The sequence below is a fragment of the Protopterus annectens genome, chromosome 6.part0 (genome assembly GCF_019279795.1).
Source record: "Protopterus annectens isolate FY-2018-M chromosome 6.part0, PAN1.0, whole genome shotgun sequence".
In the NCBI taxonomy this organism is placed as follows: Eukaryota; Metazoa; Chordata; order Ceratodontiformes; family Protopteridae; genus Protopterus; species Protopterus annectens.
The window spans coordinates 405,812,917-405,839,242 of NC_056737.1; the positions used below are offsets into that span (position 1 = coordinate 405,812,917).

General features: G+C 39.3%; 1 protein-coding gene across 8 annotated transcripts in view; it reads left to right on the forward strand.

Moving 5' to 3' along the window:
* LOC122804340 (serine/threonine-protein kinase PAK 6-like) overlaps positions 1-26,326 on the forward strand; it is a 1,141,536-nt gene that overhangs the window by 1,042,208 nt on the left and 73,002 nt on the right. For all 8 annotated transcript variants that reach the window (XM_044074151.1, XM_044074147.1, XM_044074152.1 and 5 more), the window contains one exon: positions 1,163-1,297. In XM_044074151.1, coding sequence (XP_043930086.1) covers positions 1,163-1,297 — 135 coding nt within the window. The remainder of the gene's footprint in view (positions 1-1,162; positions 1,298-26,326) is intronic.

The window sequence follows — 26,326 nt, forward strand, 5'->3', positions numbered from 1 at the left end:
GGTTTTGAAAGCTGAGAGCTTGAGAGGTATGTCATTAACTGTATGCTTTGTTAAACCTGCACATTTGAGGTAAAGAAAGATATTTTTCAGGTTCAGGTTTTATGCTTCTTTCAAAGTAAAATTTAGGTATAAAAATTCAGAGGAAAAAATAAAAGTTATTTAGGTAACTTGCTCAGCAAGAAGCATTACTGAAATTTGAGTAATTCAGGTCATTGATGGTTCCATGTGAAGAGTTAGCAAATGTGGTTCATACACCGAAATTTGCATCTGTATGGCTTCCCAAAGTGGAAGTTTTTTTACTGAAGCAGTTTAGACTACTTTGTTGGACAGTGTAAAGGATTTATCTGTAGATCACTATTATAATAAACAGTCAGTGCAGAATACTTTTTTACTTTGCTTTTTTTTGCTAAAAATATAAGAACAGGTGCATTTATTTTTATATTTTCCCCACAGTCACAAGTTCCTAGACTGAGAGCATCTTAGCACAGCCTTACAGATATATACATTGATAATTACTGTCTTCTTGTGAAACTTGCAATCCATTAGGGTGCTACTGAATCTACTGAAGAATATGCTGGTGTGCCATCTACTGGCACATATTGTATGTGCCAGAAAAATACAAACTCAAATGCACATTTCTGACAAAGGCTGCGAAGCTAATGTAAACAGTAACAAATATTTGTTATAACTTAGCCAAAACCTGGAAAGCAAGAAGATTTGAAATTTGTCAGGAAAGATATTAAATTTTAGAGAATGTACTTGATCACGTTTCAAAATACTAAACCTTACACTAAATCATTAGGCTTGAAATATAGATCCTTCAGCTGGCAAGAGTTCCTGTCTGAGCCTTTTGGCTCAAGGTCTGTAACTGACTAGGGCTCAACATGAGTCCATCAGAAGATACTGAAACAGATCAAATTGCCCTTGGCCTGTTCTGAAAGGCTAACTTCAGACAGTGGGTTAGGATGATCAGATTTAGATGGCTGCTGTTTGCTGTGATTAGAAGATATGAAAAAAATGAAAACTCTGAGCAACAGAAATATGAAACAGTTCCATATACTACAGGTTTGATCCTTTAACTCAAAAACAAAGCACTTTTTTTTACACAGTTTCCTAAATAGAAGATGCTAACATGCTAAATAAATGATGTGTTTGCTTTCAGGTTGATATCTGGTCTTTGGGAATTATGGTGATCGAAATGGTGGAGGGGGAGCCGCCTTACTTCAGTGACGCTCCAGTACAAGCTATGAAAAGGCTGCGTGACTACCCACCACCAACCCTGAAGAACACACATAAAGTAAGTGCTTTACTGACCCTGTCCTGCTTGATTTCTGTAGTAAAGGAAGGGTCGCTATAGATTGCAATCAAATGTTCCTAAATCCCTGAGATAAACTACAAAATTATGTTTTTCAGTCAAGATTAATCTTCAAAGATCCCCTGTTAATGTGAAATTTACTTTTCTTCTGGTATAATGGTTATTATTTTTTAATGTTTCCTTCCTTTCTATATGGGATGCCGATGGGTAGAAGGAATAATAAAATAGCAGAAACCTTCCAAGCTGGCTGTTTTCATGCAATTTAGTTAAAGTTGTCTCATAGATTGGTAAAGGCCCACTGATTGTCTTATATAGATTATCAGTTCTCAGCAATACATCTCTTTCTTGAGGTGGATACATTTTGCAATAGAGTGATGTTCTAGCTAGAAACATTTCTTGGTACATGGTACAGAATTACTTAGCAGTACAAGTCTTGGAGCATGGCCCAGAATCACACAGAAGTATAACTATGACAGAGATAAATCAATTATACACCAACATAGCTATTGACTTGTTTTCTGTTTCCAAAGTAAGTTGAGGTATTAGTGCAGCGTTAAGCTGTAGAAGAGCACAGCAGGTAAGATTGGATGCATATTTACTCATTTTAGGCAAAAATCAAACTGCATTTAAGTGCTTACCACACAGAGGATTATGACTGGATCTCCAACACAAGCAGCTTGTTATGTGTTTGATACACCAATGTCAAGAAATGTACCTTGAGAGAATAGTGTGTTAAGGTACCCAATAATTTTCACATGACACAGTTCAGCAGCGAATAATAATCTCCTTTATTCATATGCAGTTTCTGTATGTCCCTCACATGAGCAATTTTTATACAGTTGTTTCACAAATATAGTCTTATTAGTAATAAAACCATGCTTACATTTTGATGAAACAAAAATGTAATCTCAGACCTGTAAATAATCTTTATTTATACATTCTCTATCACTACTACATTTACTTTCATATTTCCCTGATCCCTTGTTTATATTATTATATATTTTGCTAAAATCTTGCAACGCTTTATTTTTGACTTTTTATTGTACTATGAATACATATTTTTTTATTTATTTTATCTATTTATTTTACATTTACTGATCGGGTATGTCCGACTAAGGTGAAGGGCTCTTTTTCAGCGGAGGCTCTGAGAGAAAAGCTCCATAAATTTATACATTTAAAAAAAGACAAATGCAGATTAAACAGAAATTATAATACATATTTCAAAGAATACAATATGAAAGACAAAATGCAAATTAAACACAGGTGATGATATATAATTCAAAGAAAACACTAACTAGAATTAAGAGATAGGTCATCATGAGAAATAGATATATTAACTTAGGACAGTACGTTATGCTTTAGAGGTTAGTTTGGAAAGATCAGATTGGTCAGGATATGTGCAAATTGAGTGTTACTTGAAGATGTAAACAGCTTGGGTTAAGAAGACAGTTGAGGGATTAGCTAAGGAGGATAGGGTGTGCTTGTATCTGGCAGGAGGAACATTTTAGTTTATGTGGGTGCAAATATGAGTACAAATATCACTGTCTCTGGATCAGGCTTCCCATCCATATGAAGCAAAGTTCCTCTCTAACCCAATTCAAGTGTAACTTGGGACAGTTGGATGGGGAACATGAAATTCATCCCTGGTTTGGCACCTATGTCTCTAATGGCCTCAGGCAACCTGTAAATCATTCACTTCCCAAACTCCTGCTTACACTTATCAAGGGTAACAGAACTTGTCAGAGATTTGCGATGCATGACTAGGCTTAAAAAGACCCTTGTGGTCATTAGCCTAGTGAAGACCTACGGACCTATGAGTCTTATCAATTGTGGTCAGTGGTACTGATTCAACTTTCTGCATTTGCAAGTTGACATTCTGTATGAATTCTAATAATTTTAAAATACAAACTTTTACTATAAAAATAATAAGGTCTAACAGTAAGAAGATAATAGCTGTAAGCATAAAGAACTTTAAAATACCTCCTTCCCCCATCCAGAGAAAAGATTAGTTAACCATACCCACTGGGAACTATCATCTTCTTTGGCATGTGAAAGTTTAACAGCTTTTTGAGTTATTTCTAGGTGGCTGTGAATGGCACCAGTATTATCAGGAATAAGTGAGCAGCACTTTATTTTGATAAGTATGCATGTACCCTCTTTAGAAGTAAGGGTGAACTCAAATGCCACATAGTTCTGTAGCACCACACTGCACATTGCAGTCAGTTCTTGGGTAAACAAATTAATAGTCTCAAAGGTTTAATTTCTTAAAATCTGCAAGAGCTGAGATAACTTTTATAAGCTTTCAGATTGACTTTAATCCCTCATATGCAGGTATAATACTTGCTGCAGAAATGACCCCCATCACCAAGCTCCATGTGAGTAATCCCTTTAAAAACAATGTTTTGCACAGTATTATTATAAACCCAGGAGGCATTCATCTTTTCAGCTAGGTTAGGAATGCTTTTAGTGTGTGTCCTGCAATGAGCATTATGAATCTTTCCTTCAGGTAAAACTGCTGTATGTTGTATAGCTGGAATGACAGCTGTATACCTATGTAACAGTAACAAGAACAGTTTGTAGGTAACCAGGGATGAGCTTGATGTCCAAAAATGTAGTACTGTTCATATGATGCTGCCATGCACTGCCCTCCAGACCCATCTTCATTTTTACAGCTGAAATTGCAGGCATTACTTCCAACAAAAAGTGTTCCATTTTTACAATAACAAATGTCCTTTTACAGTCATTGATAGTTGAAACAGCATTACTGTAAACAGGTAGAAACATTTTTTTTATTTTTATTCTTAGCAAGAAAAATAAGATGAAATATAGTATGAAGCTCCGAATCGGTCACTGGTATAGAAATCAAAGGTATACCGCCATCATGTGCACTTGGTATATGCGCACAAACCCAGCAGTTGCTAACATTGAAGGTCTGTGCATAAATATGCAAGGCGGCAGAAAAAATATTACATCTAGGATGCCATTCAATTTAATCCATTCAAATCAATTCTAACCAAATATCTGTCTCTGTTTTTAGCAAAGCATGTATGTCTGTTAAGAAACTATTCAGTACTTATAGTTCCAATTGTTGCAAATGATGATTTGTACAAAGTTCTGAATGGCAAAAGTAAGCAAAATAAAATGATGATGAAACGCACAGTAACTGTCCTGATGATAGGTCCATTGGAAAAATTATCATGTTGGGGCTGTAGAGGGGTTTGAAGAAACTGCAGACAAGGATGTTGAGTTGTTTGTTCATGGTTCATATGAAATCGATCACCAAACAATCCCCAACCAAAGGCTTTAGTTGCAGATGAATTCGCAAATGAATTTCAAGCAATGTCTGTGTTGGTGTCAAAAAGGCACGATGAATTTGCAACGTTCGATTCGGAAACAAGAAAAATATTGTTGATGTTGAAGAGGGATCATGATGAAGTAGCAGAGTCACATGATTTAACTTCCTGATTTGGCAAAAAGGATAACTTTGCTACATTTAGTTTTGGATTCGATCTGGATGATGGATGTGGAGTCAAGTTGTATGGAAAACAGTTCACAGTTGGTTCTGAATCTGGTTTGGATGGCTAAACATCACTGACTATCATTTGTCCTTATTTTTTCACCTGGTTCTATTGGCAATAGGCCCTGCTGGTTTAGGTGGAGTGATGTCAATGGAGTGTCAGCTATACTCAGCACAAGAGAGGGTCTTCTTGACATGCAACGCATAGATCCAGGTGAGGAGGGTCTCTCAAATAATGGCAGTAGCAGTTGTGAGCAAAATCAAGTGTGGTCCTTTCCATCTGGGTCTGCGTGAATTTCTTCAGGAATGTACTTTAATGAAGACAAAATCTCCAGGTTGCAGGTCTTGATTGTCCTGCTCTGTAGGTCCTTGGACTGCATGCAAAATAGTGCTGTGATATTTCTGCAAAATAGAGCAAAGATGTTTACAATACAAAAAACATGGATTTATCAAAATGTTGTGATTTTAAATTTTGGAAGAGAGGCATAGCAAACATTTTTATGAGTATGACCATGAGGAGTTCATGAAGGGGCAGTTGTTTAGTGGCACTATCTGCACTTTTTATACTATGTAAAACTAAGGGAAAGCTTTTGGCCACTTAAGACCATTTTTTACAAACTTTTGCTAATCTTGTTTTTAGATTCTGGTTAGCTTTTTTTTTGGAGACTTGTGGTCTATAGGATAATGACACTGAAATACCACATTTAGAGGTTTACAATCTGCTGTATTACTTGGCTAGTAAAACGAGTACCCTGATCTGAATGAATACCACAAGGAATACCAAATCTAGGAATAAATTCAGTCAAGAATTTTTTAGCTGCTGCTCTAGCATTATTTTTTACTCAAGGATACCTTTACCTATCCAGAAAACTACAACTAATACATAACTAAACTTGAGGAAGTTCAATAAAATTTTACCGCAAACATCAAAATGGTCCCCAAGGCTTTTTCAGTGAGTGAACAGGTGTAGCTAATGATTCAAACAGCACAAGTATTTACAAAATGTTGAGCGAATTTTGAAAGATGTAGGATATACCAGTCACTGGAAAGTTGTGCTATTAATGCATTTTGTCCAAATGAAAAGGTAAGTGGTAGGCTTTGATTTGATTTTAAGACATTTTGTGAGGCTACTAGCTGCCCATTCCAGTGGTGCCACAAAAGGTCAGAAATCGACTATAGCCATCATTTATCAACATCATGCATTCAGGGTTTCTGTCTGATTTTGTAAAGACAACAATTCCTGTAAAGAAAAATTGTTGCTAATTTTATTTAATTGCTGCAAAAATGTAGCCTGAACAGGGTAGGATAATGCTGCCTGTCCTGTCACCATATCTACAAAAGTATTACCCTTTACAAATGAATCGTCTATGTGTGGCACACTTTACCATGGCTACCTCTCCTGGTAATAACAAAGCATCTAACTAATCATAAAAAAACAGCAATTTTAATAAAAGTTCCTGCTGATATTAAATAATTAAAATCATGAACTACTCTATAAACATAATGAGAATCTGTGAAAACTGTTACTCGCTGATCTTTGCCAGTCTTATAGGCTGTAGTAATAGCTACAAACTCAGCTACATTTTTATTTAATTGTTCAGTTAATAAGATCCTCTCTTGAATACAAATGGAAAAGGCTGGTATGAGTTCACCATCTTTTTTTCAAACACAAGCCATCTACAAAAATAATTAAATCTGGATTTTGTAAAGGGATGTCTTTTAAATCTAATGTAACAGGAAGAACAGTTAGTAACAACTACAGAATCATGAAGTACTCCTTTGTCCACTGTAGGAATTAAAGAAGCAGCGTTAAGTGGTGGACATGAAACAGTCTGTAAAGGCAGTGTGAGAGGGCCCCAGCTACAGGATCAAGATTCATGCCGAAATAAGTAATAGGTCTGTAACCACCATTTCTTCATTGTGATAATAATTCTAATGCTACTTTATTTTTTCACTACAAAAAAATCACTTGGAATAATCTGATAAACCACGTGCAGGAGAGTTTAATGTTTTCAATTATGCAAAAACTTGTTCATGATACTCCTGCCAGGGTAAAAACTGATGGGTGACTTTCTTTAACAATTTTAACAGAGGTTTTACTGCTTTTGCACATCTAGAAATCCATTGTCGACAGTAATCTGTTAATTCCAGGAAAGTTCACAATTGTTTCAATGTAGTAGGGCAGGGTGCAGTTTGTATTGCTGTAATACATGAAGCTAAAATCTGCCAAGCACCTTCTGAAAAAGATGTCCCAAGCACCGAACCTATAATTTCCATAAATGCAATTTGTCTTTATTAACTTTGAATCCCAGTTTTGATAACTGAGCCAAAAGAGAAATAGCATCCTGTGGGTTTTTTGATGCAAGAAGCAAATAATCTACATCTTGAATTAGAGTAGACCCACAAGGAAATTTAATTTTCTCTATTATTTTTTTATTTCTTTATAGAAAAGGGAGAGAGAGTCTGCATACCCTTGTGTTAGTTTAATCCAAGTATTCTGTTGTCCGTTATAAGTAAATGCAAACAGATATTGGCTATTTGGATGTATAGGGGTAGAAAAGAAAGCATTTGCTCTGATGATGTTATGGTGAGTACTGAATGTTATTGTTGATGGAGTCTAGTGTGGTAAGCCAACCCAGAGGGGCGAATGGAAGTGCTGAAAGTGACTTGGGGCTGTATCTAGAGAAGTGGTAGTTGTTTCTGCAATATTTACCTCCACCTGCCCTCTCCGGGAGGGGGAACTGTCAGCTTCTTGAGGCACAGGTGTGTCATAAAGTGGAGGGAGTGCAGAAAGTAGTGGATGCACGTCATTGTCTGATGATTATGGCTGTACCTGTTAACTTTTTTAATTGTCTTAACTTATACATACCCCAGGAGTGGGATTTTTCATCTGCACATTTTTGCAACATATTTACTGTCCTATTAGCCGCCTGCAGCTGTGACTTTAATCTAGCTGAGCTACATTTTAAACTTTTAACTACATATTTATTTTCCTTATTTTTAGCTTCTTCTGCCAGTCATTAAAAGTGACCCAACAAGAGGCTGGCATCTTGTTGCCTGTTTATTTCAGTTTATTTTGTAGATTGTTTTTTTTTTTTAAATTATCGTATCAACGGTACCTTTTCCAGGAGACTGCAAAGCACTATCATTTTCAGCGAGCTCAGCCCATTTTACCAAATAACCACAGGTATCTCTTCCATACTTATTAAACATATACCTGCCTGGATTCTCGTACTCTGACTCTTTTAAACCACTTTTATTGGTGCCCATTGTAAAAATCCACTCTCATACCAAAATAATAGATATGCTAATACAATTAAGATCATTCACATTTCCAATGAAGGAAACCTCTTCCTTTTCTTTATATTTGATTAGAACCCACTCTCACTCCTGAGAAGGATGTTTAGTCCTTGTGGCAAGGATACCCTGTCCTAATATATATTGGTTAGACCCCATTAGCTTGCAATTACATAACTTAATGCTGTTAGTATTGGTGATTACACATGCATCCAATTTCTCAGATGCATACAATATACCTGCTGACATACAATCAAAACCAGTGAAGAAATTTTAGTACAGTTAATCTGTAGAGACTTTAAACTCTGCTGAGATTTAAAATTTGATAGATGCACCAGAAAACTTGTCACATTTGGGCCCAGTGGCCATTTCTAATGCAGCAGCATAAAAACAGCTTGGAAATCTGAGAGTAGACACGGTACCAGAGTATTAAGGCATCTAATAACTTTCAAATGACACAATTCAGCAAAGAATAACCATCCCCTATATTGCAAAGAAAAATGAATGTGGGATAGTAGGAAATCAAGGTTCTGTCTCCTCGAACAACAGAATCATGCATTTTTTTATGCCTTCTTTGATTAAAAGCAATGTTATTCTAACAATCTTAGAACAACCACTGACCAATTAAAAATAAAAACTACAGCGTTAATTTTGCTAACTAATATTTTCTGACTCTTTGTTCATAACTTTTCCATATTAAGCATGAGTTCTGAATTCCATAATTGAACCTTCTATGTTTCTGCTATGCTGGCAGTATTTGATGTTAGGCAGAAAGTAAATCATTAGTTGCATACTGAAAAACACTCAGGAATCCATCTTGTAATAAAAACATATTAGAAGTAAAATAATGCTTCTCCGGTTCGATTCTCAGCTGGGGTGCCTTCTGTGCGGAGTCTGCATGTCCTCCCTGTGGTCACGTGGGTTTCCTCCGGGTGCTCTGGTTTCCTCCCACATCCCAAAGACATGCTGTAAGTGGATTGGACACTCTAAATTGGCCATAGGCATGAGTGCGTGCATGTGTGTGCCTTCTGTGGAAGGTTGGGTGCCAGGCTGGCAACTCGACACTGTAAAACTCCACTGCCAATCATGAGCGGACAGGTGATCCACTGTGGCGACCCTAACAGGGAAAAGCCGAAAGAAGAAGAAGTAAAATAACGCACACTGACATTTTTCCTTCTCTGTGTGCCTTACTCTTCACAAGTGAAACAAAGCTCAAGAGGTCAATCTCAGTATCCTTGTTGAGAATACGTAACTAGCTGGTTATTTTTGGAAAACCTCTTTGTAGTACATGAAGTTTAGCCACCCCAATGTACTACTAGTTATAGAAAATAATGTTGGAGTACAAAGTGCTTTACAGTCTTCTTCAGTCACAAACTGTGCCATAAGGATAAGGCATTAATGCAACATGGGATGTAAGATGGGCAGGTAAAATGTGTTGGTAAGGTTTGAGGTGAATATTTAGACATCCAGAATTTTTTTTTACACAGCTGACCTTAAAGTAGAATGTCAGTTGACTTTCTTTATAGACAAAGTCTGCAGATTCTTTAGAAAAAGAATTGACTGAGACAGAAAGTATAGTGGCATCACTGAGTAAGTATGCTTAAAAAGACAAAGTCAGTGTGGGTTCAGCTGTCATCAGCTTTTGCAGTGATGCACACGGTGGTGAGAGGTGGCTTCTGCCACAGAAGCAGTGCAACAAGCCACAAGACTTCTGTACTGGCTCTTTGTCAGGCATATTTTTAACTTCTTGAGTATGAAGTAACAGTTTGCAAATCACTAAAGAGATGGCATATATTCTGTGCTTGCCATAAACACCGGGTATTCAGCTGTATCATAGCCATATCTCCATTAAATAACTTGCAGGACATACTGAGAAACCCCTGTAAGGTGCAGATACCCTTATGCCACATGAATTCATTGACAGGATCAGTTATACCTTCTGTTTTTGTGTTAATCAGAAAATGTTTCGTGTTGGGCAGACAGAGACCCACAATCACATGCATCTGTCCTATAACGACGTCTAACTGGACAGCTTTGTAACACAGAGGACAGATGGTGTCATTACTTATGCATGCATGACTTCAGAGATGGAGCTTAGATATTAGGTGAAACTTGACTGACCCGGAGGGAAGTGAGTTTTTACAATACCATACACATTACATTGCCATCTGTATGCACACATTTTCTGGTCCTGAGCATGTAAATATTAGTAAAATATGTGTGTAACAGGTGCATGATTTAGGTGAGAAGAGCTAGGACTTTAGCCCTTTAAATGAGATTCAAGAACCCTGCCTTCTGTCACTGGTTCATTTGACCAGCCTTCCTTGCTTCATGTGTTTATACATTTATTAATGATATGCTGAAAACTGACTCATTCTTCCTTTTCGGTAAATAAATAAATAAATATAAGTTTGCATTGCTAATGATGTGACTGCTGGTGTTAACATTATTTTTATCTGATATGTTCATTTTGATTTCCCTTATAGTACCCTGCCACAGTTTCACACTGACAAAACTGCCAATTTGTCACATGATCTTTAGAAACTCGGTGCTCAATGTAACTGTTACATGATGACTAATACTTCTGATAGTCTCACTTTCCATGTTAATTTTCAAATATATTAGTACTGCTCAATATCTGAGTGAAAAGGTTTGAAACCTCTGTGCTTATTTGGTTTCTGGAGGTTCATACCTGACCCTGACTGGCTTCATGTTATTCTTTTGGACAGAAGAAAGCACATATGGCGTGTCAGTTCTAAATCCTGTGGATAAGGTTTTCTGTGTTCATTATGCCAAGTAAATCATACCTTTCATACTCTTGCTGTGTCAAGGTAGATTATAACACTGACATAGCACATTCATGGATCTATAGAATATGATATGCAGGGATGTTCTGTAACATTTTCATTCTTTCTTGCTCTCTTTTGTTGCTTTTTCCTGTTCCCATTTATTTTTCTCAGCAATGTTGTTTCTACCATTTTGCTAGTCAGAAACTTTGTTTTACATATTTTGCTTGTGACTTTGTCTGTATGGTGTAACAGTGAGTACAGTTTATGTTTTTGTACCATATGTCAGTTACAAAGCTTTTCCCCAAAGAAGTGTGTGTGTGTGTGTGTGTGTGTGTGTGTGTGTGTGTGTGTGTGTGTGTGTGTGTGTGTGTGTGTGTGTGATTTCTTAACAGGCAAACTCACATTCTTGAAATCCTGGTCATTTGTAGTGACTTAAGTACTCGTTGGTCAGAATAAAGGTCAGGGGAATCAAGTACACGACTGTAAAAGTTGTAGCCTTCCCTCTCTGTGCTTTATTGTTAGGCCATACTAGTGACAGCAGTGGGGAAGATGGGTTCTTGGACTACAGATGTATTTCTTTTGACTGCCGCAGTTGCTTGCATAAACACACACACACACACACACACACACACACACACACACACACACACACACACACACACACACACACACACACACACACACACACACACACACACACACACACACACACACACACACACACACACACACACACACACACACACACACACACAGGTGTACTCATTCTTTAACACAACTGTACAGTCCCTCCCCCCCTTAAGACAAACAGGTATTCAGTGTCAAGTGATGCTAATCACCTCCTCTATTAAGACTTTATATCAAGGACATCATTTCCCAGTAATACTTTGCTATATCCTTTATGTATTGTGTTTCCTGTGGTTAATGTCATCTTTGTCATATGCATCAGTGTACTGGAATACGTGGTTCCAAGTTTTTGTTCCTTTACAACAGAAGGCATTAGTGATTTCTTTCTTTTTTTTTCTTACTGTAATCTACAAACTAGATCAGAGGTTGAAAGCTCAAGTAATCTTGAAGATAGTATGAGGACTAGCATACTCAGCCAAAGGTCACAATATCCAAAACAAAAAGAAAGGCAGTCAGTGCAATTAGGATTGCAGTGTAGTAACTTCCCATACCTAGAATTATGCCTATTTGAGAAATGCGTAAAGCTCAAAGGCTGTGAGTTTTAGGTCTCTGAATTAAATCTTTCAGTGCTGTTGTTTCATAGTTTCATAGTTTAGTACTAGGCTATCTGCCCTGGGGCATTTATAAGCCTAGCCATAGTGATGTGGCTTCCGCCACCCCATGTAATGGTACAAAAGTGTACAGAATAGATTTAGAATACTGTGCCTCTGTCTAGTAGTGACACAGTGAAGACCCCCTTACATAATAGAATTAGTTTACTGTGCCTCTGTCTAGTGTACAGAATAGATTTAGAATACTGCGCCTCTGTCTAGTAGTGACACAGTGAAGACCCCCTTACATAATAGACTTAGTTTACTGTGCCTCTGTCTAGTAGTGACACAGAGATGACCCCTGGGGTAAACCTACAATCTCCCATCCACTCGTCAAGTTTTCTCTTGAAGAGAGTCAGTGAGGGGCTCTGCCTAACATGAACTGGGATTCTGTTCCAGGGTATGGGAAAGCCTCTGAGTTATGAATCTGTCCCTCCAGCATATCCTATTTATATTTGTGCTGAGGTTTAAATCTTTAGCTCTCATGGTTCTGATGGATTTGGATTTTTTGAGGTGGAGCATGTCTATCAATTCCCGATTGGACATGGCCCTGTACGTCAGGCACAGATCACCTCTGAGTAGGCAGTATGCTACTGAATAGAGCTGGAGTTTCTTTAGTCTGGCCGCATATGACATATGTTGGAGACCCTTGATTCTCTTGGTGAGGTACTTTTGGGGTCTCTCTAGCTGTTGCAAGTGCCAGGTGAGGTACATACCAAATAGGGCATTATACTCAATCATGGGCCTGATAAGGGAGGAGTATAAGGGTACAATGACCTCCTATGATCTGGATGTGAATCCCTTCATGATAAGGTGGGCAAGGTAGAAAGTCTTTCTAACCACTTTGGCAACGTGGGTGTCAAATGAGAGGTCACTATCGACTTGGGTCCCCAGGTCTCTGATTACATTTTCCGCACTCAGTGTGTTACTGTCTATGTGATAATTTGTGGGTACTTTGTTTTTCCCAAAGGGGATGACTATACATTTTTGGCGTTTAGCACCAGTTGTCCGTTTCAGTGAGGCCTTTCTGTAGGATGTATGTGTCAGCTGGTGTATCGACTATGGCGCCTAGTTTGCAGTCATCTGCGAACTTTGTCAGCCACAACCCTCCCATGTTTGCTTTCACATCTGAGAAATAAATGCCGAACAAGAGGGGTCCCAGGACAGAGACCTGTGGGACACCACTTGTGACTGGCTTTGAGTCTGACATGGCTCCAGCGATTTTGACTTTATGGGTTCTATCCTTTAGCCAGTTTTCAACCCATCTTGTGACATATGGGTTTACATTTAAGCTGTTGAGCTTGTCTATGATGCCTGAGTGGGGTATTGTTTCGAAAGCTTTAGCCAAGTCCAGGTAGGCTGTATGGACTGCTTTGCCCTCGTCAATGGCTCTAGTGACTGTTTCGAAAAAGTCAACCAGGTTCAAAAGGCAGGATCTGCCCTTTACAAAGCCGAACTGGGTGGGATCAAGTGTCTGTAAGTCCTCAATGTCTCTGTTTATGAGTTCCATAAGGATTCTTTCCATAGCTTTGCAGACCAGGCTGGTTAAGCTTATGGGGCGGTAGTTACCAGGGTCTGTAGAGGTGCCTCCTTTGTGGAGTGGGACTACTGTTGCTGTATGCCAGTGCTCAGGTACATATCCTGTGGTAAGGCTAAGGTTAAATAGCATTTTTATGTGCGGGTTTAGCTCCTCTTGAAGTACACGTAGCACGCAACCCGGGATACCGTCAGGTCCCATTGATGCTGTGTTTTTAGCTTTGCTGAGGGCGGTTCTCACCTGGACATCTGAGATGACAGGGAGGTTACATTCAGCTGGGATAAGTATTTCTTCTTTTGGGGGTGAGGGAGGGGAGAAATTTGCACTGAACCTGTCTGCCAGAATGTTGGCAATATCTGTGGGTTCAGTGTATTTTTTGTCATTGTGAACTAACTCTGAACATATCTGAGAGTTTCCTCCCAGGTTTCTAACATAACAGAAGAAGGCCTTGTGGTTATCTTTAGTGTCCATGGCGATTTTTCTCTCAAAATTGGCCTTGGATGTTTTTATGAGAGAACGTAGCTTTCTACTAGTGCTGATCAGAGTTGCCTTCTCTTTATGGGATTTTGCTCTGTCGTACAGTAGCTTCCTTCTTTTGTTATACAATTTGTTTATGGCTGGGGTCCACCAGACTGGACGCCTGCCCTTGGTGGAGAGGGTCTTGGTTTTATTTGGGATTGCATGATCCATGCATTCTTGGAGATGTCCGTAGAAAGCATTTGTGAAGGATTCTGCATTGTGGGATGTGGTTTCCACTGGTCCAGTGGGCTTAAAGGATATCATCTCAGTTTTAAGAAGTGTAAAGTCGGCTTTTGAGAAGTTTTTCACTGTAGTCTTTTGTGTTGGGGGTGGAGGTGGGATATGTATATCAAGAGTGATTAGTTTGTGGTCAGATCTCACTAGTGAGGGGTATACTTCCGGTGTGGAGCACATTTTCCCCATGTTTGTGATAATCAGGTCTAGTATATTATCTCCTCTTGTGGGAGAGGTGACTAGTTGTTCCATTGCATTTTAATTTATGAATTCCAGGAACCTTTGGGCTAGGGTGTTTGGGCTAGAATAATGCACCCAGTCTATGTTAGGGTAGTTGGTCTCCCAATATGATGGTGTTTGGTGAGACTTTCATATCCTCCAATGTCTTCAGGAAGGCTGAATGGGGTTCCTGAGGTTGGGAGGGTGGTCTGTAACATACTACCAGTTGTATAGCAGTTTTGCCTATGGTTAGTTGCACCTGGATGGTCTCTGATGCTTCATGTGTTGCCACTAACCTGGAGGTGTGGATGTCCTTGATGAATATGGACACTCCCCCTCCTTTTTTGGTTTGGCCCGAGTTTTGGGGCCGAAAAGCATGATACGAGGTATAGCCTGGTAGTGCTGGGGTGCTCTCAGGAGCCTTGAACCATGTCTCAGTTACTGCACAGACATCGATGTTCTCCATACTGAGGAGTGCTTCGAGAGCCTGCATCTTGAGATTTAGACTTCTGGCATTGAGCAGCATTACCCTTAATTTTTTTCCATTTTTGTTTTCTAAGGAGGTGGGTTTGTCTTCTGAGCCTTGCCTAAAAAAGGCACTATGGGGGTGGCAAGAGCCTTGGCCAATATCCGAAAGCCCAGTGGTGACAGATGCAAGCTGTCCCTTGCGAAGCAGCGTGGCTTGTCCAGCATGTCATCCCAAGCATACAGACATTGGATTCCCCTAGAATGACACCAGTATTTGAGCCAATTATTAAAGCTGATCATCTTGTCTTTGTATTGTGGCATCATTCTTGGTGAGGGCAAGATGCTGCTCGGGGTCAGGGTCATACCAGCCTGGGCTACATAATCGGAGAGCTCTTCTATGTCTCTTTTCATGTAGTCCAGGGAGGTACGTCTCAGGTCATTCATGCCGGCATGGACAATGACAGAGTCATATTTGTACTTGCTTTGGAGTGACCTGAGTGCGTGTGTTATGTGGTGGATCCTAGTTCCCAATAGGCAGCTCACCGTTACCCTCTCCTTGTTCAGCCTGGTAAGCGGAACGTCAGTGTGTCTGACTATAGAGTCACCTATTACTAGTGTATCAGGCATGGTGTTTGGCCTTAAGGGCTGTGATTGTTTGACACACTGGTTTATTGAAGTATGTGTTGCATGTGTTATGTTTTGAGGTGGTGGATTTTTGGGTGTCTGCTTAGGAAGCCTCTGTTGTTTTGGTAAGTTTTTTGTTAGAGCCTCCGAGTATGTCTTTGTGTTATTATGTGTTTGGTTTGAAGTTGTGGTACGTCTATGTGGGACTGGGTTTGCTGTGTGTGTGTGTGGTTACCTTCTCCTCCTGTCTGGTCTTGCCAGTCCTGAGTTGAGAGAGTTCAGCCTCCAGTTTGGCTATATAGTTGCATCTCTCACATGTATTTGTGTTTGTTGGGAGGAGGAGAGGGTTGTCTGTGTACATGAGACAATTGTAGCATTGTCTCAAGATTCCCAAGTTAACCAGCTGAACCGGAGAGGATGCTAGTAATCTACCACTCGACATGCTAGAATATTATAAGGGAGTGCTGTGCCTTTAAGGGAAGTGGGTACTCACAGGGGTGGTAGGTGGATGTAGTGCTTACTTTAGTTAGAGAGTGCTTACTTAGAAGAAAGGTTTTGAGAACAAGTGCTAAGCTTATAATATGTAATATAATGTTTCACTGTTTTCTACATAACCCCTTATTGTCCTATTACTGGCTCTACCTTCCATCACTCATGTAATGAGGTGAGTTACTGGTTCTGTAGTATGTTCCTCCTACTACAGTTACTTTTTCACCTATGTCTTTGTTTTCAACTTTGTACTAGGAAAGTAAATCCAAAATGTTTACTTTTTGCTCAATACTGAACCTATCCTCCTTTTCATGTTACCTCAGTGATTCCTGTATTTACCAGTTTCCTTAACTGTATCACCTGTCTCATCTGCAAATTACCTTTATTGTTCAATGTTGTCTGCCTTGCTGGAAAATCTATGGCACCCATACTAAATATCCAAAAGCAATAAGTAATCCAGAAATGAGGCAACTGAGATATGATTCTATTCCCAAAACACAAGCTTTCATGCCCAAGTAGTGTTTTGACTGCTGGACTTGGAAAAATAATGCAAATAATTATTTTTTGTGTGTTTTATGTAGTTGGTTGTCCCCCTGCATCACTCTGCATATTATGAATAAATAAAGCTGTATTATTTGAGTTAAACTGTGTCATTCAAGGAAGGATATTAAGATATGAAAAATACTGCAGAAAACATACGTTTGTGGGAGAAGATGATTAGTGTTATGCACAGAGAAGAACAAGCCAGACCAAAAGTGTGACTTTTATATGAAAAAGTTAATTCAACTAAATGCAAAAGAAGTGATGAGGTTGTTAGAGGCCACTAGCATGATTTCTGGGAATTAATTAGCTGATGGTAGCTTATGACAGACATTTGGAGGTATCTGAAACTGATGGTAGTGAATTCTTGGATGCAAAGTTGCAAATATGGTGACTAAACAAGTTTGTGAGACTCAACATAAGGTGTTTGAAACATAAGGTCAAGTAGAATATGTGGAAAAGAAGCTGGCTTCAATGAAAGATAAAGTCTGAATGAAAACATTTGGGACTGATTAAGCACTTGATGGAGAAAAGGAAATAGAGTTGCTGCATTATGTTGAAACATAGATGGTGCAGTGGACAGGCTTTTAAATAGCTCATTAGGTAATAAAAAATGGTGTGATTAATATTGACTGCAGCTGTTGACAAGTATGGGCGTCCCAGAGTTATCTTGGTCCAGTTTGTGTTTTGTTACAAAAAAGAGCAAGGTTTTGGCAAGCTGTAATGACCATGAAAGCAAATTTTAGTGACTGAATGACCTACTTGAGTTGAATATGCTTACCCCGAGGCCACAAGCTAATCATTGCAGTTTGTAGTTGTTGTTATGGAGTGCAACAGATGAAGACTGGAATGCAGGTTAACTTTGTGCGCTGTTTTGGACAGATGGAATAATAACATTTAGAAATGCAGAACTGAGTGATAGTGAAGACAAAAGAACTCTCTGTGTAAGTATCTTATGAAGCAGCTGAAATGGACTATCTAAGTATTTTTTATTGGGGAGAAGGTACAAATCCAATAGAGACAGAAGACAAATGGAATGTGTTAGAAGAGCGGCACAAAAAAGAATGCTGTTTTTATTTCTTTAGGATATAGATGAGATCTTTATATAGCTTTTGTTAGTTTATAGCATGTTTCTATGTTAAATTTGTATTTGATGTGTTTGTATGTTATTAATGGAAACATCTAAACCTAATAAAAAGATTTAAAAAAAAAAAAAAAAAAAAAGAATGCTGTTGTTATATAATATAGTTGGACCCAGTGGTTCAGGCACATCAAGGTTTCTACTTTTTTATATAGAGAGATTAAGAAATGAACCGTTCATTTGTAACTGTTGTGGTATTTTTAGGGTGAGAGGTCTTTTCTTTGGTGAGAGAGTTCAACATTGAATTATCTAACTAAAATGCAATATCTTAAGTATGACTGAAAATATATATTATGAGATTGTAAATGTATAATGTATTTAACTGAGGCAGTTGGGTTTCTCGGTTATGAACTCATTAGGTGTTAAACGAAAAAAATTGCAGTAAAAAAGTAAATTTATAATCTGTTTTATTGATTTCGACAGGGGTCTATATCTGTGTCATCACTTATGAGGACTGCATCTAACTGTGTTCTGTAAATTGTACATTTATAAGATGGCTTATGTAAATTGCGCTTTCAAAAGTCTTTTTATAAGAGGTGTAAACAGGAAGAAATGGGTGTCTGTAAACTAGGAAACTCATTATTAGAGTATGAAGCAGAATATGAAGACAAAGAAAAGTTAAATCAGAGATGGGAGACTATGTGTAATGTGTAATGATTATATATAATTAGAAAGTAACTACAGAATGTTCTACGGATGCATTCAGTTAAAATGTACACAGTGTCAGACTGGGAATGATCACTGTTTATAAGACTTTAAATGCATATGTTTAACTAATGTAGCTAGGGTTTTCAATGAGGTGCTTTCTGGGAACTGAAAGAAAAGATGTTAGAAATGTTTAAATTCATAAGATACCTAACTGATGTAGATAGGGCTCCCATTTGCCTATGAGAAGAAGTATTGTATGTCATTGTGGCCAGTGTGAGAAATCAAGAGTTTACTATATAATTAATTAAAGTGATATAAATATGGGTTCTAGATATAAATATATTATTTTTATTTGATGTGTTTATTTTATTGGGGGTGGTACAGTCATCATGAGGGTTAATTAGCAAGTAGCACTACTGGGAACAGGGCACTTCTTATGATGGTAAATAAAAAAGGTAAAATGCAGTAATTATATTTGTTTTTCTTTCAGTAGAGTCAGTGCAGCCTTTATAAAAAAGTAATCTCTACGTTATTAGACAATTTGAGTAGTTTCTACAGTTGCTGGTACCGAGATTATAATAGTACAATCTGGAATATGAACATAAATAACAGTGTGAATTATATGATGCACTTCGCACACAAGTTTGTTATGAAAATTTAAGAAGTTGGTTTTCATATCACTGTTGTAGTAATCAACACAGGTTCACAGGTTCATTGGTGTTTATTAGGCTAATGTCCACAAGGGTCTTTTTAAGCCTAGCCATGCATCCCAAATCTCTGACAAGTTCTGATACCCTTGATAAGTGTAAGGATGGGCCTGGGAAATGAGCCATTTACAGGTTACCTGTGTCCATTAGAGACATAGGTGCCAAACTAGGGATGAATTTCTGGTTTTCCATCCAATTGTCCAAGTTGCACTTGAATTGGGTTAGTGAGGAACTCTGCTTCACATGGATGGGGAGCCTGTTCCATAGATGGGGTAGTCTCTGGGATATATACCTATCTCTCAAGCAGGTCCTATTTATATCACAGGCAAGGCTTAAGTTTTTACAATGGGTAATTCTACTGCTGTTTGTTTTGTGGATATGCAGGAGGTCCATCAGAGTGGGATCTGACAATGCCCTGTATGGCAGGCATAGTTGTTCTCTCAAAAGCCTGTAGGAGACAGAATACAGGGATAGGATTTGAGGCAGTTTGGATAGGACATTTTACTTATGTCCTGTATTCTTTTAGTGTGGAACCTCTGTGGGCATTCCAGTTGTGCTAGGTACATACCAAAGGGGGCATTGTACTCAATGAAAGGTCTGATGAATGCCGAATACAGTGGAACAATGACTTCCTTGGATTTAGATGCCATACATTTGTTTATAAGTTGCACAGCATAGAATGACTTCCTCACCACCGTAGACATGTGATAGTCAACGTGTAGATTATCTATGTGTATCCATACGTCCCTGACTACTGGGTCAACTTTAAGGAGTGTGTTGTTAATATGATAGTTACCATGGATGAATGACTTCCCAAAGGATACTATTATGCATTTCTTGGCATTTAGTTTTAGTCCATGCCTCTGACACCAGTTGTTTGTCAGCCAGCCAGAGACCACTGACACTGGTCTTGAGTTCTAAGAAGTAAATGTCAAAAAGGAGTGGTCCAAGGACTGATCCCTGAGGGACTCCAATTGTGACTGGCCTCTTTGTAGAGGTGGACTCTGTAGTTCTAATTTCCTGGGTCCTGTCTATGAGCCAGATGGCTATCCACAGGGGACATACAAGTTTATAACTAACCTCCTGAGTTTGTCAACAATGCTCGAGTGGGGTATTATGTCAAATGCCTTGGCCAGGTCAAGGTAGTGAGTGTGAGCGATTTTGCCGTCATCCATTGCTTTGTTGACCTTTTCAAAGAAGTCCAGCAGGTTGAGTAGGCATGATCTGCCCTTGACAAAACCAAACTGGGTTGGGTCCAGTGTCTGGAGGTTTACTGTATCTCTATTGATTATTTCCATGGCTTTACATATAAGAGTAGTGAGACTTATGGGTCTGTAGTTTCCAGGGTCTGTAGATGGCCCTTTTGTGCAGAAGGATGACTGTTGCCTTTCTCCATTCATGAGGTCTCACTATCCATAATAGGGATCTCTAATGCAGTGGAGATCCAATGTCCAGCCAGAATTCCAGAGCTTTGCTTTCCCCAACACTGGCCAGGCTGACTCCAGATTCCCAAGGACATCAGCATACACAAAGTATGAAGGTGGTATAAACCCACAATGTCTTTTTTTTTTTTTGCAAGAGTGTTAGCTCATACTTCTCTGTATGGTATCATCTTTTAGTCTGTCAGCTTGGCCTATGGCTTTAGAGTAGGTCAGATAACCTGTTGAAACCTCCCTTTTCACTTGTATCTTGCAATTGATAAGTAAAGCCTGTTGTTTACTGGCATGAGAGTAGACTTTGGTAGTTTGTGTGTGGCATGTCTGCCCCACCCAAAGCATCTAAATGCACATGTAGATGTCAGATTCCGTATTGCTTGTGGCCTCCCCAGTGATATGCCTTCTTGTGTATTCTGCAAGCATATTAGCAAGAAAACCCTGAAGGGTAAATATTTAATTCTTTGGACCATCTTAGATAAGTGAAAGCCAGACCCCTTTTCTTGACAGGCTGGTACGCAGAGAGACACATAGCAGTCATCCATTTCAGATGTCCATCTGAAAAAGAACAAGAAACGTAATGAGATGCAGTTCCATGTAAGAAGGACAAGTAGGAAACCAGGATGGCATCAAAATCATAGAGGCAATTTTTTTCTGCTCAGGTGCCTGATGTCTTCATGGCCTCCGGCAATGCTCTTTGGGAGGCTGCAGTTCCTTAGACTGAAAGCATCTCCTCCCAGGCCAAACATACTGTGACCATGGTCCGACCGGATGATAGTTGCCAGGCAACTAATCAATATTCCTGCTTCAATTTAGGAACATATCCCCATCATGTTCATCAGAGAGGACACTTGAAACCATAAAGAAGAGATTTGGACTCCTGGACACATCCCAGTATTTTATGTGATTGTGCCCTCCATATTGAGGACCCAGATATCTGCCATTTTGAATCTTTGCTACCATCTGGTGCTCAGATGTTAGACTAGTACTCACTCTCCATAACCACCCCAGCTGCCTTCCATGACAGGTTAAATTTACCTGGGACTTTTTCCAGTTAATGCAGATCACATAAGTCAAATGAGACCAGATGCATGTTTCTGGAATCTCTCCTTCAAAGCAGAGGAAGAACAGGGAACCATCTCAAAGGAAGGAGACAGAGTCTTCAGTCTGAGAATGGAGGAAGACCTTGATTACAGATGCCAGTTGTCCTCCCATATGAGGTATGACACAGATGATGAGGGCACCCTGCCCTTGCCACCCACCCCAGGACACCTCATTTGGAGGGAACCTTTCTTTAATGGTGGATCACTATAAGTGGGAAGTCCGGGAAGTCTCAGATTCACAGAAAAGATGCTTAAACTTTCTAGCCTTAACATTTGAAGACCTTTGGCCTTTCCTCCAGAGTTTGAGGCCTTACAGGATGCCTTTCTTGCAGCATCCTCAGAACCAGACTACTAAGTGTCTGTTCTTAGGAGCATGACCAGATATTCATCGTGTTTCACTGTTGCAGTCATTACAATTGGGTTATCCCGCTGGCAGGCAACCCGCAGTCGGCCTGAGTTCCAAAGTCTAGGTCCGGCATCGGTTGCTGTCGCCTCCTCCATGACGTCAGTGCACCAGAATATCTTTACAAGAACCATGAAAGAACAAGTAATTGTGTTCCTGAATGCTGCAAAATAATCCAAGTTGGTTCCAGACCCAAACACCCTTTCTAATGACTGGAAGAGCAGAATGTTGAACTGCTTTAGGAAGATGTCTGGCCAAGGATACAGCCCTGTAAGGGGATGAGATTGCACAGCTCCTCTGTGTACCCTTGGATAAGGACCTGCTCCTCAGTCTGCCTTCTCAAGATGTATTTAAAAGGATAGAGGAAAAGGTTAAGAAAATGATGTAATGACATATAAGTGCCAGCATAGCCAGCTGGAGTTTTATTAAGAATGATATGTCCTTTGAATACCAAACTGATGTATACAAGATGTTTGTGTTACAAATGTATTTAAACTGTATGTCATTTGTATATCAAACTAATTTTGTACAGATGCTTGTGCTGAAAATATATTTGTGAGCTTTGTTTATGTTGAAATGTATTAACAGTGCACCCTGCTGAAATGAAGAGAAATGTACATGTATTTTTGTAGCTGAATTAAATGTATATGTTTCAATAGAGGATACTGGTACAGCAGAGGTTAACTTTAAGAAAAATAAGGGAAATGTAAATAAGCTGTTAAGCCATTAAAAGGAACCTCACAGTGCTGAATAGGACCAGAGTCACTGGGTCTGGAGAAGAGCCTTTGTCATTAGCTCAATGAAAAGACAGGAGGTCCCATGCATTGCCATGAACATTTGGATGTGTATTGTGGCCAACTGTGCTGACTTCCTGTCTCAACTTCAAAGGGGAATACTGTGAGAACCTAGAGTCAGCTGACCAGATGAGGTCATTATGACAACTCTGTTGGAAATTATATTTTAGATATTACAAAGAGAAATCTCGGAGAATTGAGCATTCTATTTTGGGAAGCCTGACTAGTAAGACCTTCACCCACAGCATCTTGCATTGTGGTAGTAAGTACCTTAACTAGGGAACAGTAAAATGATATTAGGAAGTATAGTGAACCTTAGTTTAGATATTGTTTTTCTTTATTTGTGTGAGTCTGTCCATCATTGTTGTTTTCAATATTTCCTGTGGTCTGAACTCTGTGGTTTACTGTGAACACATATTCAGTATTTTCATGTACTTTTATTATTATTAAATATATTTAAAACTTTTATTGTGGCTGGTCCTTGTAGAAAGTATCTAACCTTGGAGAGTGCTTATATTTATTTGATGACACTGTGTGGGCCACTCCAGAAGGTATAGCCATCTTTGTGAACTACTACCATTTGTATTAGTATTAATATTACACAGTATAATTGGATACCCTTTTAAGAGCCTTTTAGTACTGACTGGCGGCAGTGATAACTACTTTATAGTCTGGACAAAGTAAGTAGAGCAGGTAATCTGTGCCAGTCTTTCCCGTGTGTGTGTGTGTGTATGTGTGTGTGTGTGTGTGTGTGTGTGTGTGTGTGTGTGAAAATTAAATTGTAAAGAGTGTGTGTGTCAGCTACTTGGGACAGAGACACGAAGCACTGAGTTTACAGAGAGGGTGCTGGAGGACTTGGCTTCGACACTCAGCTGAGGACCTAACTCTACAGCTGTATCAGTGGGGAGTCTTATTGGGGACCTTGTGGGGGACAGATAGAAATATATCCAGACCCTGGGCTGAGTGTGTTCCTTGTGGGCTGTTAAGGGAAAGTGTACTTGATGCAGGGAGGTCTGCATCTGGAAATATTGAATCTATCCATTTGTATTCCAAGTGCACATCCCTCTCCAGTATCAGTGGTGAGGATTCATGCTCCTTGATTACTGCTCCATCGTCAAGATGACACATATTGGTGGCATCTGTCAAACACCTTGAATTGCTTCTAGAACCTAGACCCTCCCATCCTTTCCAAGTACAAGTTGACAATAGAAACTATCCTAAACACTGTCCCTATTACTAGTGTCAGGGTAAAGGAAGACAGATGAAAGATAAAAAAAATAGGGTTTTCAAAAAGAAAGTGGCAAGGAGATCAAAAATGGAATCCGATAAGTCCAACCCTCAAATAGGGAGCAGCACTAACTGTGCCACACTTTTCCTGTCCCCTCTCCCTTATCAAAAAATGCACCCCAGTCCTAAAATTTCTGACAGTCATACATAACCATAAAAGAATATGATACTGGTTGGCCCTATTCTCAAAAAACTGGGAAAGCATTACAGGCAATCAATGGGTCCTGTGAGTGGTCTCCCAGGGATACAGGCTACAGATCCTACCAGTCCCAAGGTTTCAGGGGATTCTTCCAGCAGCCAAGGATGAAAGGCATCTGATAAGGCCCTTTTAGGAAGATTTGCTTCTGCAGGAAGCAAAAAGAGAGAGTACCAAGGGTGGTGCCAGAAGGGATTGTCATTGGAAGTCCATTTTCCTTCAAGATTAAGCAAATTGTTAGATGTGTCAAAGTTCAAGATATTGATCTTTCATGCCCTCCCAACTCTCCTGTTTCATTAAGCTCTGTAGATACCCCAGATGTAAAGGATGCCTGGCAGTTAGTGCAGAAGATGAATGCTCTAGTTTGTTAATGAGATCCTTTCTGTTGACAAGAGTATAAGATCTGGTACCTTCTAACACTGTCTGCCTACTGTGCAATTCTCAGCAAGTCACTTAACCACATAGTGCTCCTGGATCACACCTGAAAATGGATGTTTTGTGGAGTAGGCTTATCTAGTTAACAAATAGATTAAAAGTAAATAAGTGCCTATCTACACATTTCAGATGCAATGACCACAAGCAATTTCTCGGGTTTGGAGTGTTTGAATCCCACTACCAGTTTTGCCTAACTGCCTTTGATTTAGCTACTGATTGCAGGGTCTTTACCAACTGCTTGGCTGCTGATATATTTCATTGTAGAACCAAGGGCATTCACAGCTACTTCTTTTTGATGACTGCTGAATACAGGTCCAGTTCTAGGAGGAGCTAGAGAAGGCATTAACTTACACATTGTACCTTGCATTTCTTCCAGAATCTAGACCTCTCACTCTCTCTGTCGCTCTCTCATCCATCACAAGTACAATTTGATGCTGTCTAGAATGGTTGACTCCGGGACGGGGCTAGTAGACTACTCCACTCAGAGGGCCTTCCTTCCCCAGACAGAGCAGACTTTCTGGCCCTGTTATTTAATTAGTTGCTCAAAAAGAAAGATCTAGACAAGAAAAATCCTTATGAATTATGTGATGCAAGGCATTGATCATATGTCTCCCTTAGCAAAATTTTACTTTGGAAATTGCAGTGGTATTTCAGATGTGTGTGGAACCAGCATGCTCAGTGTCTAAAGGAGACCTTCCTATGCTCCTTTGCATATGGCAGGAAATCCTATGGTGGAGTTTAAAAGGTGCAGAAGAATCTGGGTCTTCATTTAAAACAGACAAATGTGAACCACAGATGCCTCACTCATGGCTTAGGGAATCCACCCAGCCAACCTCATAGTGCAGGATATGTAGGCTCACAAACAACTAAAGACACATATCAACATAAAAGAAAAGAAACAATGGCTACAGACTTGCCAATCAAGTCTTTGAAGCCAATCTTTAAGCCATAAGTCTTATTTGATAACAGACAACATACATCCATTCTCAACAGAATGTTTTGGCAAATCATGTGAGTGTGCACAAGTTCCCATGAATGTATGTTAGACAGGGAAATCTTTCTGAACCTTACTTATAGGTGGGTTGCAACAGAAATATACCTCTTTGCTTCTCCAAGCAACAGTAGACTGAAGAAATTCTGCTGCAGAGTGTCATACAAGTAGGCAAGAGTAGTGGATGGCTTATTCTTTAGTAGAACAGATCTATTTATTTTATCATTATGGTTCTATCCCTCTTCTACCTAAGGTGATTTTAAGGACAAGAGAGTAGAAGCCAAGAATGCTGTTGATAACACCCTTTTGGCTGATGCAGCACTGGTTCTGCCTTCTAATGGAGCTGTAAGGGAGGAACCATCA